Genomic DNA, 15,629 nt, shown 5'->3' with positions numbered 1-15,629 from the left:
TTCTCAATAAAGTCATGGAAGGAAATGAATGTATAATAAGGAATCTCTACTCTCAGTAAAGGAGAGAGAATACTCCAAGATATGATTGGTCAAATCTCTGCGCAGAGTAGTGGATAAGACTTGAAAGAAGAAGTCTTCAAATCTTACCAAGATAATCATATAAAATAAATGATTCACATTAGGATATTAATAATTGGATTTCATGATCTAATAATGTGAATAAGGAGTATAGATATAAGAGAAGGATTCAATTGCACGGTCATTCCAATTTGAATAGGTTCTTTCACAACGTCTCATTTAGCTCGGATGATCGTGACTTACTGCTAGGTGACAACTATGGTTTGTGGATGTCTTAAAAGGTTTCAATTAACCTTTATTAATATGAAGAATTAAATTGTGGAATTTAATTCGTATATCATTTCTGAAGAGTTGAGTCAACCCACTACCTTGCTAAAGGAAACCTACGGATCTGCACACCCAAAGAATGTGATTAGAGGTTGTAAGTGTATGCATTTTGTGATTTTCTTTTGGCTTCCCTTGACAAATTTGTAATAGGACAATCATTGTATTTTTCCAAGCTCTAGTTAGATTAAAAATTACTTCTCTAGGTGTTCTTATCTGGCTATAATCTAATGGGTAATCAATGTGTTTGACAGAGGTAAATTCCACATTGCACTACATTTCATTCACTAAATTTCTAAAGATTATGACTAGTCATCTTTCCTTCGTATGACTAGTCATCCTTCCTCCGTATGACTAGTCAACCTTTGCATAAATAGGATTTCTAGCTCACTGTTTCCAACTGGATCCTATCCATCTTTTTTGTCATATTCTACGAATTACTCAGCTGCCATGTGTCTATTCCGACCTTGGAATTTTTGGGTAAAAGCCAAAAAATTCCTCATTTGGTTGCTGTTACTTTTGAGGGGAAGTTTTGAAAAGGTTTCTTCCATCCTTTTGCTTCTTCTTCCTCAAGAGAAAACCACTATTTCATCTATGAGTTTTCTAAATTGTTTTTCGAAAACTGCGTTTGAAATATGAAAACCTCATCTTGCTAGATCAAACACTCTCTCATATATATCTAGGTCAGATTCAAGATTGATTTCTTCAAGAGTATGGTTTATGGAAGAAATTGGTCATTTTCCTTTGAATCCAATTTTTTTGTTTTCGTTTGAGTTGGAGCTAGCTAGCTGGTGCCATGGGATGAAAGAGCTAAAGAAGGAGCTGCCATTGCCATGAAGGACTAAGTTGCTGGTTTTGCGAAGTTAAAGAAGAAGATTGCACAAAGGATGTATAGCTTATCTTTCTAAATAGATCTAGGATTTCTTAAGTTTGCTTGTGTTCCTTTGTAAGAATCTTCTTTGCTTAGTGGATTGCCTGGTCGGTTGATGACCCCTAGTTTTTCCTAATGGTGGGTTTCTAAGCGAACAATTTCTGGTTTGCAGCTTTATTATTTTCTGGCTTGACAATTGACTAGTCATCACATGATGTTCATGCATTTTCTCGGTTTGTGTTCTTCCGGTTGACTAGTCATCATTATCTGATGTGTGCTGTTTATTTGATTATGATGTGTTCTTGATAGTTGACTAGTAATCGCATGATGTTCATGCATTTATGGGTTTGTGTTCTTGCGGTTGACTAGTCATCACTATTTGTTGTGTGCTGTTTATTTGATTATGATATTTTCACACACTTTCACCATAGTTGTTGTTAACACAGGGGATGCCTAGATTGACGGGTCCTTCTGAGTGCCTAGGTTGTCACTAGTAATCTTCTAGGCTTGCAGGTACAGATTGTTATGCCCTTTGTGTGTTCTTCATTATGGTTTCTCATGACTAGCAGTTGACTAGTCATAAGAGTATTTTGTCAAGGTCTAAAGTATGTGGCATTTGTTGTGTCAACCAAATTAACATCCTTGAATGCAAATCCCTCAATCCAGAAAACAGCAAAATAAACAAACTAGTAAAATATCAAAATGGGAACAAGACTCCCACTAGATTTCAACATGTCTAAGAAAAGCTTCTAAAGGCAAAAATTTTGTGAACGGATCTGCAATCATATCTTGAGTTCTGATATGATCAAACCTGACTAGTTTGTCCGCTACCTTCTCCATCATTATTAAATATTTTCTATCAATATACTGAAGTTTAGTCGACATCTTGTTGTTCATGCAGTGAAAAACAGCCGCAGAGTTGTCATTATATATCTGTATTGGTCTAGAAATCGACTCCATCACTTTAATGTCTTTAATAAAATTCCGTAGCAATACTGCATGAGAAGTGGCTTCATAGCAAGCTATGTATTCTGAAAACATGGTTGAACTCAAAACACCAGATTGTTTAGCACTCTTTCAAGCAACAGCTACTCCTGCAATCTTGAAAAGAAAACCTGAACTAGGGTCCCAACAAGAAAGTAAGACGTACAGAAGCCACCAAAACCAAAGAAGGACCAAGTTGCCAGCCATATTTTCAAGTACGAGGGGGTCAAATCAAGAGAACTTCGCAAAAAAAAACGGATGACTCATGCCAGTGGCCTTCCATCATTCCCTCTATGAACCAGTTAAGACCAACAAACCAGCAACTGACCTTGAACCATAAGCCAAGTCTCTTTTCGCAGTTTCCATCATTACGAGTTACTTCTTCTTCTATAAATAAAGAGGTTTCACCTCAAAAGAAAAGGACTCTCTCTCCAAACCAGACGCAACGTCTTAAAAACTTTTAAAAAAACAATTTGTCTTCCTCTCTAGATAACCAGCTGATAACTCTTGCGTTTATCTCTCTCGTTGCTCTGCCATCTTCATGGTATGATTTTCTTTCAAAGTGATCTATTTCAATTTATGTAATCATCTAACTGGATCGAGAAATCTCCAGTTTCTTCTTTTTCTACTTTGTAATTTGAATTTGAAGACTGATTAGTTAAAGAAGGTTCTGCATTTTATTTTCATTCACACTCAGACTGGTTGAAAATGATAGGAATCATCTTAAAATATCCCATTTAATCACTTAAGAACGAATTACAGATTAGTTTAACCTAAAAATCGAAATCCTGTCTTCGTCCTTTTAAAAAAAAATATTAAAAATTCAAAGAACCATCATTCGGGCCCGAAAGGAAATCTAGGGTCCGAATAGAATAGTGACAATAGAAGGGACAGGAGGTTAAATCGAGTCCGAACCATATCATTGGGCCCGAATTAACTATTAATCCAGCCCAAGGATTATTTAAATATTGAAACCGATTGTTAAAACCCAGACATGGTCTTACTAACCACGATCTTGGTCTTTTCCCTTTGCCTGTCCAGGTGTCACTCACGCTTGACAGGTTGACATACGCGAATGAAAGAATATTGAAGTCCTCTTAACTGAGGCATAGAAAAGAATCAATCTAGGCCAGTACCCCCCTTGAAGCACAATGGCTTGAGAAGAAGTCCAGAAAAAGATGCGCGAAAATTACCAAAGTTCATCACAACACTTTTCCATACCAGGTCTATTGGGCTGGTCTCATACCCAATAGTTGCATGCTAACACAATCACCACGAATCAGAATCAAGAGGAATCAAGGAAAAAGGGTTCCAACCGAGCCCGCTCGTTTCTGGAAATCTGATTCAACTTTCAATTTTGTTGAGAGATTGAAAGAGTCCTCTCTGCGAGCCAAGAGACATCCAATCGGGGCATTGGTGTTGATCCGACGAGCTCTCCGTTCCTCCTAGCAGAGCTGACCCCTATGGGAGGCGAAAAGGAATGGCGGACGAAAAAAAGGACCAATACTATGTTTATTGTTTAGCACATCGATTACAATTGACTTTAGTTGCATCATCAAGAGAAGTTACTCATATTCACCACTTTTTCACTAAATTGACTTGTTTTGTCAATATTGTTGGTGCTTTATGCAAGCGTATAGATGAATTGAAAAATACTCAAGCTGCTGAAATTGCACACATGATTATCATTGATAAACTTAACATTGAGAAAGAAATCAACCCTAAATCCTAATATATTGGCTCCCCATACATAAAATTCTGCTCCGCCGCTAGGGAGAGATAAACCGTCTGAATTACAAAATTACAAAGAGGGGAGCCCCGTATCCAATGGTCTCAGCTGGGTAATAAATAAATTAATAAGCATGCTAAATACTATGAAACAAAAAGAAAGTGAGTCAAGAGTCAATACATTAGAAAAAATCTCACCGGCCAGCCAATTGCATTGCAGCCACTTGTTGAAAACTGAAGGTGATCGAGAAAGCAAAGGGTCTAAAAGTAGTCTAAGAAATTGTTAAAGAGGTCCCACGAAGAAGGACTTGGAGAAATCAAAGGGGCTGAAGCAGGGCCAGGGCTAGGCAAGAAATTGATGTTGTTGTTTCCAATTCCCTGCCAACTGTGAAATGGGCTGCTAAGGACGTCATGCTGATGAGAGAAAAACCCATTTGGGATGATGGGCGGCAAAGTCGCCGGGGCAGGAGACAATATGCCCGAAAACTGACCCATTTCATCTCCTCTTCCTTGATCTTCAAGATTATTAAAAATACTTGCCATGAAGTCGTCGTGGTAAGAAGTAGTGATGGTGGGCATCAAGGGCCTATTGTGATCTGAAATTGAAGAAGAATTGGGGCTTGTTTTGTGGATGGAGGCAAGTCTTGCAGCCGGTGAGAGTCCGCCGTCGCCGGGGGAGGACGAAGGGGAAGGGCCGGTGAGGCGTTGGACTAAGGACATGAACTCACTCACTGTTGCGTGGATGACTTTAGGAGACACCGTGTAGATCACCACTGGCTGGCGCTGTTCGACATCTGCATGTTGGTTTGGGTTTGGGTTTGGGTCTGGGCGTGGGTGTGGTGGTGGCTTCTTGATCTTGACCGATTCTTTGTTGACTTTGAGAGGGGAGGGGCGTGGGCCGTGGAGTTGAACCTCCTTTTTGGGTGTGGGTGGTGGTGGCGGCGGGGGGTTCATGGTTGGTACTTGGTTCGGTTAATTGTTTTGTCTGAATTGAATTGGGTTGGGTTGAATTGGGTGGAGTTGGGTTGGATTGGGCGCGTATAAGAATTGGTGTGACTAGCCAACCGTGATTGAATTGTGCTGGTTATGAATTTTGGAGAGGAAGTTGGGGCGGGGCTGTATTCAATTTCAAGGACGAGAGAGACTGACAGGGTAATTTGGTAGGTGGATGGAGCAACTAATTAATGGGAGCATAGCCATTCATTCTATTTCCATTGTTTATGCTAACAAGAGTTTGACTTGACGCCAACACAACACTACTGACGATGGGCTAGGGTGTTGAAGTTAGCGTTGACTCATGGGCAAACATAGACTAAAACCTATATATACTTCTAAAATTAGTATTAGAGGTAAGCGCAGTTCGGTTCGGTTCAATTTTTATGTAAGATCAAAATTAAATTGGTTTTTTTGTTGGGCCTAAAATTCAAAATTTCATAATTGAGCAACAATCTACAAGAACAAACATTGTGCTAGCATTTGTTACTGAGTCTTGAATTAGAATTAAATTAAATTAGTAAAATTGAAATGCGAAATTTTTTTTTGCAATAAAATAAAAGAAGTTGCATACATGACTAACGTCGAGCCAGTGTTGACGTGAAATTGAGTTTTATGCAGTTGAGGTGAAATTGAGTTTTAATTTTACAATTTAATAGGCTTTTACGTGTCGTGCTAGTATTCGGTAGTTTTGGGGGGAGATGGTCACATCTACAACTTATCTTATCAATTGCATTTTTCCAGCATCTTCAATTTTTAAACACCTTTCCAAACACTTAATCATCACTAGTATATACCTTCCTCCCAAAACCTCGAGCCACAAGTTTTCGGATATGTTGTGTTTGTACACCTACATGATCACCAGCGGAGTAAATTAGATTCACGGACATTAATATGCGTGTTTGTTGGCTATGCCCTACAACAAAAGTGGTACTGATGTTAACTAAGTTCGAAGGTGTATACGTCCATGGATGTAGTGGTTCGGGAACACGAAATGTACTATTCAAAAGAACAAAATAAGGTCCAGCATGAAACGAACAGTCAAATGAGTTTCAACGACCGATCAGTCTTTGGCATCAACCTTTAGTATACGGATCTGCCAGAGAGTGACCAATCGCCCATCCCTTCGCGACCAGTTGGATTTGGAAAGTTTCATGTAGGAGGACATTTTGCCCACTAACGACCGGTCGCCCATACCTAGCAAAAGATAGGAGCAGACCCAAATTATGATTGGTCACCCCTCCCTAGTGACCAGTTGCAAAGCTGCCAAAATCAGGAGCATCAACTCGGTCTTTTTCTGGAGTTTGCCTACTCTGGATCATCTTTCTACTATAGTACCACATCAATTGCCATCATAGGATGTCATTTAGGTACTATCTTCCCTTGAAATTGATGACACTAATGAATTGCCTAAAATATTTTTGGCCGATAATTTGGGAAATAGCCCAAAATGCCACCATTTTTATAATTGTAATTGAAAATACCACCCTTTTTTAAAAATTTTGGAACTATGACCTATAAATAGAATTTTATTGTCCCCTTATTGCACAGATATCACTTTTGCTGAAATTTTATTGTCTCTGTTTTGCTGAAGTTCTCTCTCGCCTCTGTCTCTTCGCTGCCCTCTGTTTCTCTTCACTCTCCGGTGGCTTTGCTCCGAATCTGTGGTCCTTCAGCTCTCAGTCTCTCCTCACTCAGCTCCGACTGTCTCTTCTCTCTTCCTCTCCCAGCGACAGGTACTGTTCATCGGCATTTTCTTACAGTTTAAGGGTTTCTCTCAAGTTGTTTTAGGGTTTATGCATTTCTCTGAAATTGGCTGAGGGGTTTGTTCGAAATTGGTTGAAGGTTTAGGGGTTTCGCTGAAATTAGTTTAGGGGTTTGTTCGAAATTGGTTGAAGGTTTAGGGGTTTCTCTGAAATTGGTTTAGGGGTTTCATCGAAATTGTTTTAGGGGTTTGTCTGAAATGATCTGAGTATGATGATTCCTTGTTTCAAACAGTGAATGGGTTTGTTCTTTGTGGACTGATGCTTGCACTGCTGTTGTGTTGCTGTTGCTGTTGCTATTGCTGTCGTATTGTGTTTTTTTGCTAGTGTATTGCTAATGTAGTGATGTTGTGTTGGCATTTTAGTGCAGTTGTATTTTTAGTTTTAGTATGGTTTTATTATGGTTTTTGTAGCAGTTATTGAATGGTATTTGGTGGCTTAGTATGAGTCTTTATGAGCATTGCATTTAACCTTCTTAGAAGTCTAATTGGTATCTATTTTGTTTGTTGAAGATGATATCTAAAGTGTAAGACAATTAACCTGTGTATGGTGATTTCTTCTCTATGGATCATTACCAAAAAATACTCGCTGATTATATTTTACGTAGAAAATGTGGCCATGAAAAGAATTTGTGGCTAAAACTCCATGATGGAAGCAACCATTTTGAAATATCTTAAGCAAACTGTTGGTGGCTTGCTAAATTCCTTAATTTTTTTCTCTTTATCTTCCAACGAGGTAGTGACCCTTCACATTACACTCAATTGTGCAAAGGATTTGCATGGTTGTCTGATGGAATCGAAGAATAATTTACATATAAATAATTTCCTTTGTTATCGTTCGTAGTTTTTCATATATGAAAGAAACTTCTAGATTGATAAAATATCTCAAGACAGAGTTTGACAAAATCAAGTATTGTATAAATATTTGAACTTGTAAACTCCCAACCATATCATACTTTTTGTTTGAGAATAATGCTTGTTAATTCGACATATTTTTGTATAACTTTGTTTACTAAGTTTAGGGCTTGCATATTGGATATGGATGAGTTTTGTTTAGAACCATATGTGGTGTAATATGAGTTGTTTAAAAGTTTGCTGTTTTGTGCTTGATCATTGTGTGCTTAAAAGAAAGCGGGAAATGAGTGAAGATGGGAACCTACCAGCAGCAGCTGTGGTTTAGAGAAATGGGGACATTGATTTTGCTATAAGCTAACTGTTTAAGCTTTTGCTTTTGTTGTTTGTGTATGGATACTTAGAGAAGTCTGTTTCTGAGGAGAACTTATAATTTTGTAATTGTACATGTCTTACAAACATTTTATACCGTTTTGATGGTTTATTTATGAATTTATCTTTCATTTTTTGTTAAGAAAAAACTGAAGGGATGGTGCCAATTTCTTTCATTTTCTTACATTTGAAAGGAGGGCCATAGTAGAGTCAGTACTGTGGTTGCCACTAATTCATAGGAAGTAGAAATCTAAATTCTGTGAATAAACTGGCTGTCACTTCAATTCACATGCTCGTTGACATACTTTAGATTAAGAATTAGTTGTGGTTTCACCTTACATGCATTTTATTGGAGTTTTATGGCTACACGTGTTTTTATGGTAAAACAGTGGCTGTATGAAGCTGCTGCTATAGCTTTTGAGGCTATACCACGTACTTTGGCTCAGAATTGCGGGGTGAATATGATTAGAACAATGACGGCGCTGCAGGGAAAGGTTTGAATCTGTTTTGTATGGCTTTGTTCAGTTTTTTTATGATTTGTCATTTCTATATACGTTCTGATGCATCATTATTATTTTGGTCAGAATATGATGCATCATTTAGATCCTAACCACAATTTTTTTTCCATAGCATGCAAATGGTGAAAAATCATGGATTGGCATTGATGGTAACACTGGTGTGATAACTGATGTGAAAGAGAAAAAGATAGGTGGATATCTTTTTGGCTTACTATTGTTGCTCTCTTTTATTTCCTTCGCTATCTCAATATTCACATTTGTTGGGTGATTTATATTTGCTGAAAGCTCTGAAATAGGACTTTTAATGTAGTATTGTTCTCAAATGTATCCATTATATGTCCCTTTATTGATATGGCATAAGTGTCAATCTTCTGGTTTATATTGTCGATTTGCTTCAGTAGTAGTTCTAGTTTAGAGCTTCTCCCAATATATTTCGACAGCACTCATGTGAGGGGAAGTGCTGTTGTCGTGGTTATTAAAAAATTTCCCAATAAATTTATTTTGTTGGTAAGGCTGTTCATTTTGAGGATTTATGATGTCAGATATGGGATGCCTACAACGTGAAGGGCCAGAGTTTTAAAACGGCCATAGAAGCTGCTTGCCTACTTCTCAGAATCGATGACATTGTGAGTGGGATGAAGAAGAAGCAGCCTCCTGGTGCCAAAGCTCATTCCAAGCCTCAAGTTGAGACAGAAGGCGATGCAGATAATGAGCAAATAATTCCGGAGTGCTTATGGAGAGCACGTGGTTATCTCAGTTTGAATGAAGTTTTGCTTTAAAGAAGAAAAAAAGGAGCATTATAAGTTTGATGAGGATATTTTTTAGGTTTGTAATGTCACCTTAACTTGGTAGTGTGTGTTTTGTCCCTCTTCTTTCTTTCTCAATCGACGAGGTGGAAAGAAGAGAAGTCTTCTTATTGGAGAATGCTAATGTTAGTTTCACATGTCATCTGTGTATCGAACACAATTTCTTTGTTCAACTTCGTGGATTGGCACAGTGGAGCTTATTTCTACCATTCTTCTGAATGATTGTTAACAGTCCAAACTTAGTTATTGACACAAATATGTACTTTTCTAAAAGTAAGAAAACAAAAAGTTTTTCATGGCCAAGCATCAATTTTAATAAGCCAGTGTGGCACCTAAAACACACAACGTACGGCACTGTACACAAACTTGTGGAGGAAAGGATTCATATTGAGCATCTATTTTATCCACTTAGGGAGAGTAAGAATTGATCTTGTCACTCCCATATTCAGCCAATATGCCACGTATTGATTCAAAGCAGAGCTTAAAAATGAAACGAAAGCAGATAAAAAACCCTAGACACGGCCAGCTGATGCAACTGAAATTGGCAAATAGCAAAGATGACATGAAGTCTGGGACTTCACAAGCGAGGCTGAACGAGGATGAAGCTGTGAGGGTTGCATACAAGCATGGGACGCCTCTTGAAGGAGGCAAAATTGGTGATTCTGAGCCTGTGGATTTATTTTCCAGTCCTCATCATATTCCAAAGTAGGGCAATATGCCTACAATACAAAGGCAATACGAAGGCAATACGAAGGCAATATGACCACAATAAATATACAATACGAAGGCAATAGTAGGGCAATATGGCCACAATAAATATACAATACGAAGGCAATAGTAGAGCAATATAAGTACAATATAAAGGCAATATTAGGGCAATATACATATAATACATACACATTACAGTATTAAGGGAATACAAACACAATACAAATGCAATATTAAGTCAATGTACATACAATACATACACATTACAGACAACATTTCACACATGCGAAAGAAATCGCCTCCCAAACTGAACAATACTATCTATCCCACGAAGGGAAAATGAAGGCAACAAAAGATCCATGTACTCGGGTGAGATGAACTGAAGCAGCATTCACCGTTACTACAGGTCCATCAAAAGATCCATGTCTTTGTCCTTTCTTCTCGCTGCATGCACGAGGCTATGATGAGCCATTCCATCAAAACCCATATTTAGTACCTGCCAGACACCAGCTACATCAATTTCACTCCAATTGTGGTCTGGTGAGATGACCGAAGCATAATCTCGGAACATTTCGAAGCCGTTGTTGAAACATTCAACCATTTCATGGTTATATTCTTCAGATTGTGTGAATGTTTCGAGGGCATTTTTCTTTGTGTCTTCCAATTTCAACTTCAAGGACTCTAACTCTTTGCTCCGACTTTTTGCTTTAAGAGCTTGCTTCACCTCTCCAGCGTATGCTTTGTTCAACTTGTTGGCCAAGTTTCCCATAACTTGGCCATGAATATCGCACTTACTCTCCCACCAATCCGTTGCCTTTGACATATATTGGAGGTGGTGCTTGACGGCGGAGATTTTGTCAAGCGGATCATGAGTGTCAGCCTCACTTCCAGATGAAGTGGGATCATGATTGGGAGTCCGAGGTGGAGATGGGAATGGCACATGCCAGGGCTGGTCCCCCGGGTAACTCACATGCTCGTTAGGAGGGCGTACATCTGACATGTTGAAGTATTACTGCGGACAATTCACAGCTGTTGCCTGCAACCAAACAAATAGAGGTACATTCAGTCTCCAGTTGTAAACGACTATATGGTTAGGTTGAGTGGAGAATATTTGCCTTTCAGTAAGACTAATTACCTTTCCCGTTAAGAAGGTGCCTCTGTTGCAGTTCTATATAGGAAGGTTCAGTTATATGTACGAACTTATATGAGGTAAATTGGGTTTTGTGTTGGTGCATTAAATTGATGGGATTCAAAACTACACCATTAACTCCTTGGCTGTAAGTTACAGCAGTACAACATGACATTAACAACAATAAAATTGTATCTCTATGTATTTTTGGCAACTGGGCAAAAATAATGTTGACGAGTGGGTTCAGATTCTCCTCCTAAACGTATTTTTGGCAACTGGGCAGCTGTGTTCAAGCACCCCAAATTAGGAGGGGCAGAGTACACTTACACTTCATTTCTTTCAGTACCATTATCACCACCATGCATCTCCTCCACCTCGCTAAAATCAATCATATCCATAAAATCTGTCCCTACTTCACCTCCCAAATCAGTGACATTTGTATTATTCCAAGTTACTTCATTGCTTTCAACAATGGCAACTGAAGAATGACCCATCCGACTACTATCTGTCGTGATATGCATACTATGAACTACATCATTTGTCAGTCCTTTATCTTCTATACTCATGAGTAAGGGAGCTAGTTTTGAAGGTGTTACCTCGGAATTGTACTTCATAAAAAAATTGACATCATCATCGTCCTCAATCTTTATGCACTTCCACTCATTCGAGGCCACCAAAACTGAGAATTTTAAGCAAACCTTGTCTTCCCTGCTGTTTGTATTACCAATCTGATGCACACGGTCTAACAGTTCAGCAAAATTGATGGTCCGTGGAACTATTAAGCCTTTTGAGTCACCCCCTTCGTATTTGCACATCTTCTTCGAGGTGACCCATTTTCCATTGTAGCACACGAGAATAACAATTGTCTCCATTTCTGACCATGACAAAACAACATTTCATTCACACAATATAACCACAATAACCATACAATACAATAGCAATATAACCACAATATAACAGCAATATATAGGCAATATAATGGCAATATAACAGCAATACGACTGTAAAATAAGAGGAACACATCAGAATCACACTATACAGATCTACTACATCAAATAGAAATTCCCAAGTTTCAAGATTCACATATCCAGACCAATCTAAATGCAATTGGTACAAACCCAGATGAATGAGCATGAATATTCAACAAAACCTAACCCAAATAAATTAAAGCCAAAACGAATTTAACACAAACCCAAACAATCAAACTATAACCCATTTCACATAATACTGATATTAAGAAAATAACCATCAACACTACCTTTTCGAGGTCGGCAATCCAGTAGAGCTTCAAGGTTGCAAGCAGCTATTCAGAAGACATAGCTAAAGGGAGGGGTTCGCGATTCCAAACAGAGAGCAAGAGATCGAATAGGGGAGAAAGGGACATAACGAAGCTAGAGAGAGACAGCTGCGCTATGAGAAACAGAGCAAAGAGAGAGACAGAGAGTTGTGCTAGAGAGACAGAGAGAGAGCCAAGAGAGAGAGAGCCAAGATAGAGAGAGCCAAGAGAGACACAGAGAGCTGTGATAGACAGATACCAAAGAGAAAGAGAGCTGTGCCAGAGAGAGAGAGAGAGCTGTGTGAGCTTCTTCTCTCCAAAATTTCTGAACTTGTGAAAAATCAGCAATAAGTGGGCAATAATTTTATATTTATAGGTGATAGTTGTACAAAAATTGGGAAAGGATGGTATTTTTAATTAAAATTATGAAATGGGTGTCATTTAGGGCTATTTCCCTATATTTGTTCCAAGTAGTGTGAAAGAAGCAATGGAGGATCTAAAGTGAAAAGATGCCATGAATGAAGAAATGCAAGCTCAGCCAAAAATTGCCATATGTGAGCTTGTCCCTTTACTTTATGGAAAGAAAACGGCAGGATCTAGGTGGGTCTATACCATGAAGCTTAAAGCTGATGGCTTAATTGAAGGATATAAGGCCATGTTAGTAGCATAGGTATACACACATAAATATGGGGTGGAATTTCATAAGCCTTTTGCCTAGTAGCCAGGATCAACACCATAAGAATTTTACTGTCTCTAGCAGCAAATATGGATTGGCAATTACATCAATTTGATGTTAAAAATGCATACAAAGACATGTTTAGAGAGTGGTTTGGATCCATAACTTAACTTACCCAATATCTTACCGGTAAGATATTGCGTTCTCAGAACTTATTGATAAGATGTGGTGTTTTCAGAAAATTAGGCTATTCACTCAATAAATTACGGGTAAGATATTGTGTTATCAAATATAGAGGCATTTCACCCCATAACTTATTGGTAGGATATGGTGTTTTAAGAAAAAAAGGCTATTCACTCAATAAATTACTGGTAAGATATTGCGTACTCAGATATATAGGCACTTCATACTATAACTTACCGGTAAGATATTGTGTTTTCAGAAAAATAAGCTTTTCACTAATGAAATTACCGGTAAGGTATTGCGTTCTCAGATGTATATGCTTTTCACTCATTAACTTAGGGGTAAGATATTGCGTTTTCAGAAAAATAGGCTATTCACTCAATAAATTACGGGTAAGATATTGCGTTCTCAGATATATAGGCACTTCACAATAAAACTTACCAGTAAGATATGGTGTTTTCAAAAAAATAGGCTTTTCACTCATTAAATTACCTGTAAGATATTGCGTTCTCAGATATATATGCTTTTCACTCATTAACTTAGGGGTAATATATCGCGTTTTCAGAAAAATAGGCTATTCACTCAATAAATTATGGTAAGATATTGTGCTCATAGATATATAGGCACTTCACACTATAACTTACAGGTACGATATGGTGTTTTCATAAAAATAGGATTTTCACTCATTAAATTACCGGTAAGGTATTGCGTTCTCACATATATATGCTTTTCACTCATTAACTTAGGGGTAAGATATTGTGTTTTTAGAAAAAAATAGGCTATTCATTCAATAAATTATGGGTAAGATATTGCATTCTTAGATAGGGCTCGTCAATGGGCTGGACTGGGCTAGCATGGCCCAAATTTAATGGGCTTGGGTCGGGCCAGGCTGGGCTTTAAAGAGGAGAGAGAAAATAAGGGGCCGGGCGGGCCGGGCCAAGTTTTTTTACAAAATTCAAAGCCCAAGCCCGACCCGTGGCCCGGGCTTGAGAAAGGCCATCAGGCCGAGTCGGGCGAAGCCCAATGGACCGGACTTAAACGGGCCTACTTCATTAAAAAAAATCATAAACTTAATCATAAGGGCATTTTAGTCCAAATTTGAGATTAAACTCACTTAATTCCAATATTTTTACATCAAACCAAATTCATAAAACACCCAATAAAGTCACACAACTCAATAAGATTTTCCACAAAAATAATAAAATCAAGTATTATTTTTGAGGTTATTACATAATTAGACCGTAATACGTTTTAAAAAATAATAAGTATCAAAAAAAATATTTTTTTTTAAAGGATAGTATGAATAAATATGCAAATATTTGGTGATGTGTTCAAGAAAAGCATGATTATATTTGGAGGTACGATTATGTTTCGTGATATGAGTATATTTGGTGATGTGATATGTTGTTCATCTTATTTTTATATACATATAATTGTTGGATTAATAATTGACACAAATTAATATGCTAATCATCCAATTATAAACTAGGAATGAGTAAAGAAAAGTAAATGAAATGAAACAAATTATACATGTGATTCAAGTGATATAATCCTAAACCTAAACTCTTATTTATACATAATTATATATGTTTGCGGGCCTAACGGGCCTGGCTTTTGTGGGCGGGCCGGGCCTGGCTTTCTTGGGCTTAACCGAGCCAGGCCTATGGGCCGGGCTGGGCTTCAGACCCTCAAGCCCAAGCCTAGCCCAGCCCAAGGCGGGTCGGGCCGTCCCAAAGCCCATAACGGGTTGGGCCGGGTGGGCCCCCATTGGCCCATGAGCCCGCTTGCTAAATGATGAGGCCTATTCTCAGATATATAGGCACTTCACAATCTAACTTACCGGTAAGATATGGTATTTTTCAGAAAAAATAGGTTTTTCTGTCATTAAATTACCTGTAAGATATTGCGTTCTCAGATATATATGCTTTTCAGTCATTTACTTAGGGGTAAGACATTGAGTTTTCATAAGAAATAGGCTATTCACTCAATAAATTACGGGTAAGATATTGCGTTCTCAGATATATAGGCACTTTATACTAGAACTTACCGGTAAGATATGGTGGTTTCAGAAAAATAGGCTTTTCACTCAATAAATTACGGGTAAGATATTGCATTCTCAGATATATGGGCACTTCACACTAGAACTTACCGGTAAGATATGATGTTTTCAGAAAAATAGGCTTTTCACTCAATAAATTACGGGTAAGATATTTCGTTCTCAAATATATAGGCACTTCACACTATAACTTAACGGTACGATATGGTGTTTTCATAAAAATAGGCTATTCACTCAATAAATTACGGGTAAGATATTGCGTTCTTAGATATATAGGCACTTCACACTATAACTTATTGGTAAGATATGGCGT

At 38.0% G+C, this 15,629-nt stretch overlaps 3 protein-coding genes across 3 annotated transcripts; 1 reads left to right on the top strand and 2 right to left on the bottom strand.

The window, feature by feature from the left end:
* LOC18786231 (protein MKS1) lies at positions 3,902–5,351 on the bottom strand. Its single transcript, XM_020556328.1, has one exon. The coding sequence runs from the start codon at positions 4,937–4,939 to the stop codon at positions 4,247–4,249; it is 693 nt and encodes a 230-aa protein (XP_020411917.1). The 5' UTR covers positions 4,940–5,351; the 3' UTR covers positions 3,902–4,246.
* LOC109947061 (T-complex protein 1 subunit gamma-like) lies at positions 8,097–10,833 on the top strand. The gene is made up of 3 exons (XM_020556437.1): positions 8,097–8,458; positions 8,595–8,669; positions 9,025–10,833. Exons 1-3 carry the CDS (start codon positions 8,324–8,326, stop codon positions 9,259–9,261), a joined length of 447 nt encoding a protein of 148 aa, XP_020412026.1. The 5' UTR covers positions 8,097–8,323; the 3' UTR covers positions 9,262–10,833.
* On the bottom strand, positions 11,019–12,588 carry LOC109947060. Its single transcript, XM_020556436.1, has 2 exons — positions 12,384–12,588; positions 11,019–11,999 (listed from the first exon to the last, which is right to left on the bottom strand). Exon 2 carries the CDS (start codon positions 11,995–11,997, stop codon positions 11,449–11,451), a length of 549 nt encoding a protein of 182 aa, XP_020412025.1. The 5' UTR covers positions 11,998–11,999; positions 12,384–12,588; the 3' UTR covers positions 11,019–11,448.

The sequence above is a fragment of the Prunus persica genome, chromosome G2 (assembly GCF_000346465.2).
Source record: "Prunus persica cultivar Lovell chromosome G2, Prunus_persica_NCBIv2, whole genome shotgun sequence".
NCBI lineage: Eukaryota > Viridiplantae > Streptophyta > Magnoliopsida > Rosales > Rosaceae > Prunus > Prunus persica.
This window is presented reverse-complemented; position numbering and strand designations above follow the sequence as displayed.

Coding starts and splice junctions, on each gene's coding strand:
- LOC18786231 (XM_020556328.1), bottom strand. CDS start 4,939: ATGAACCCCCCGCCGCCACCACCACCCACACCCAAAAAGGAGGTTCAA.
- LOC109947061 (XM_020556437.1), top strand. CDS start 8,324: ATGGCTACACGTGTTTTTATGGTAAAACAGTGGCTGTATGAAGCTGCT. Junction 8,459..8,594: donor TGACGGCGCTGCAGGGAAAG/GTTTGAATCTGT, acceptor TTTTTTCCATAG/CATGCAAATGGTGAAAAATC. Junction 8,670..9,024: donor CTGATGTGAAAGAGAAAAAG/ATAGGTGGATAT, acceptor TTATGATGTCAG/ATATGGGATGCCTACAACGT.
- LOC109947060 (XM_020556436.1), bottom strand. CDS start 11,997: ATGGAGACAATTGTTATTCTCGTGTGCTACAATGGAAAATGGGTCACC.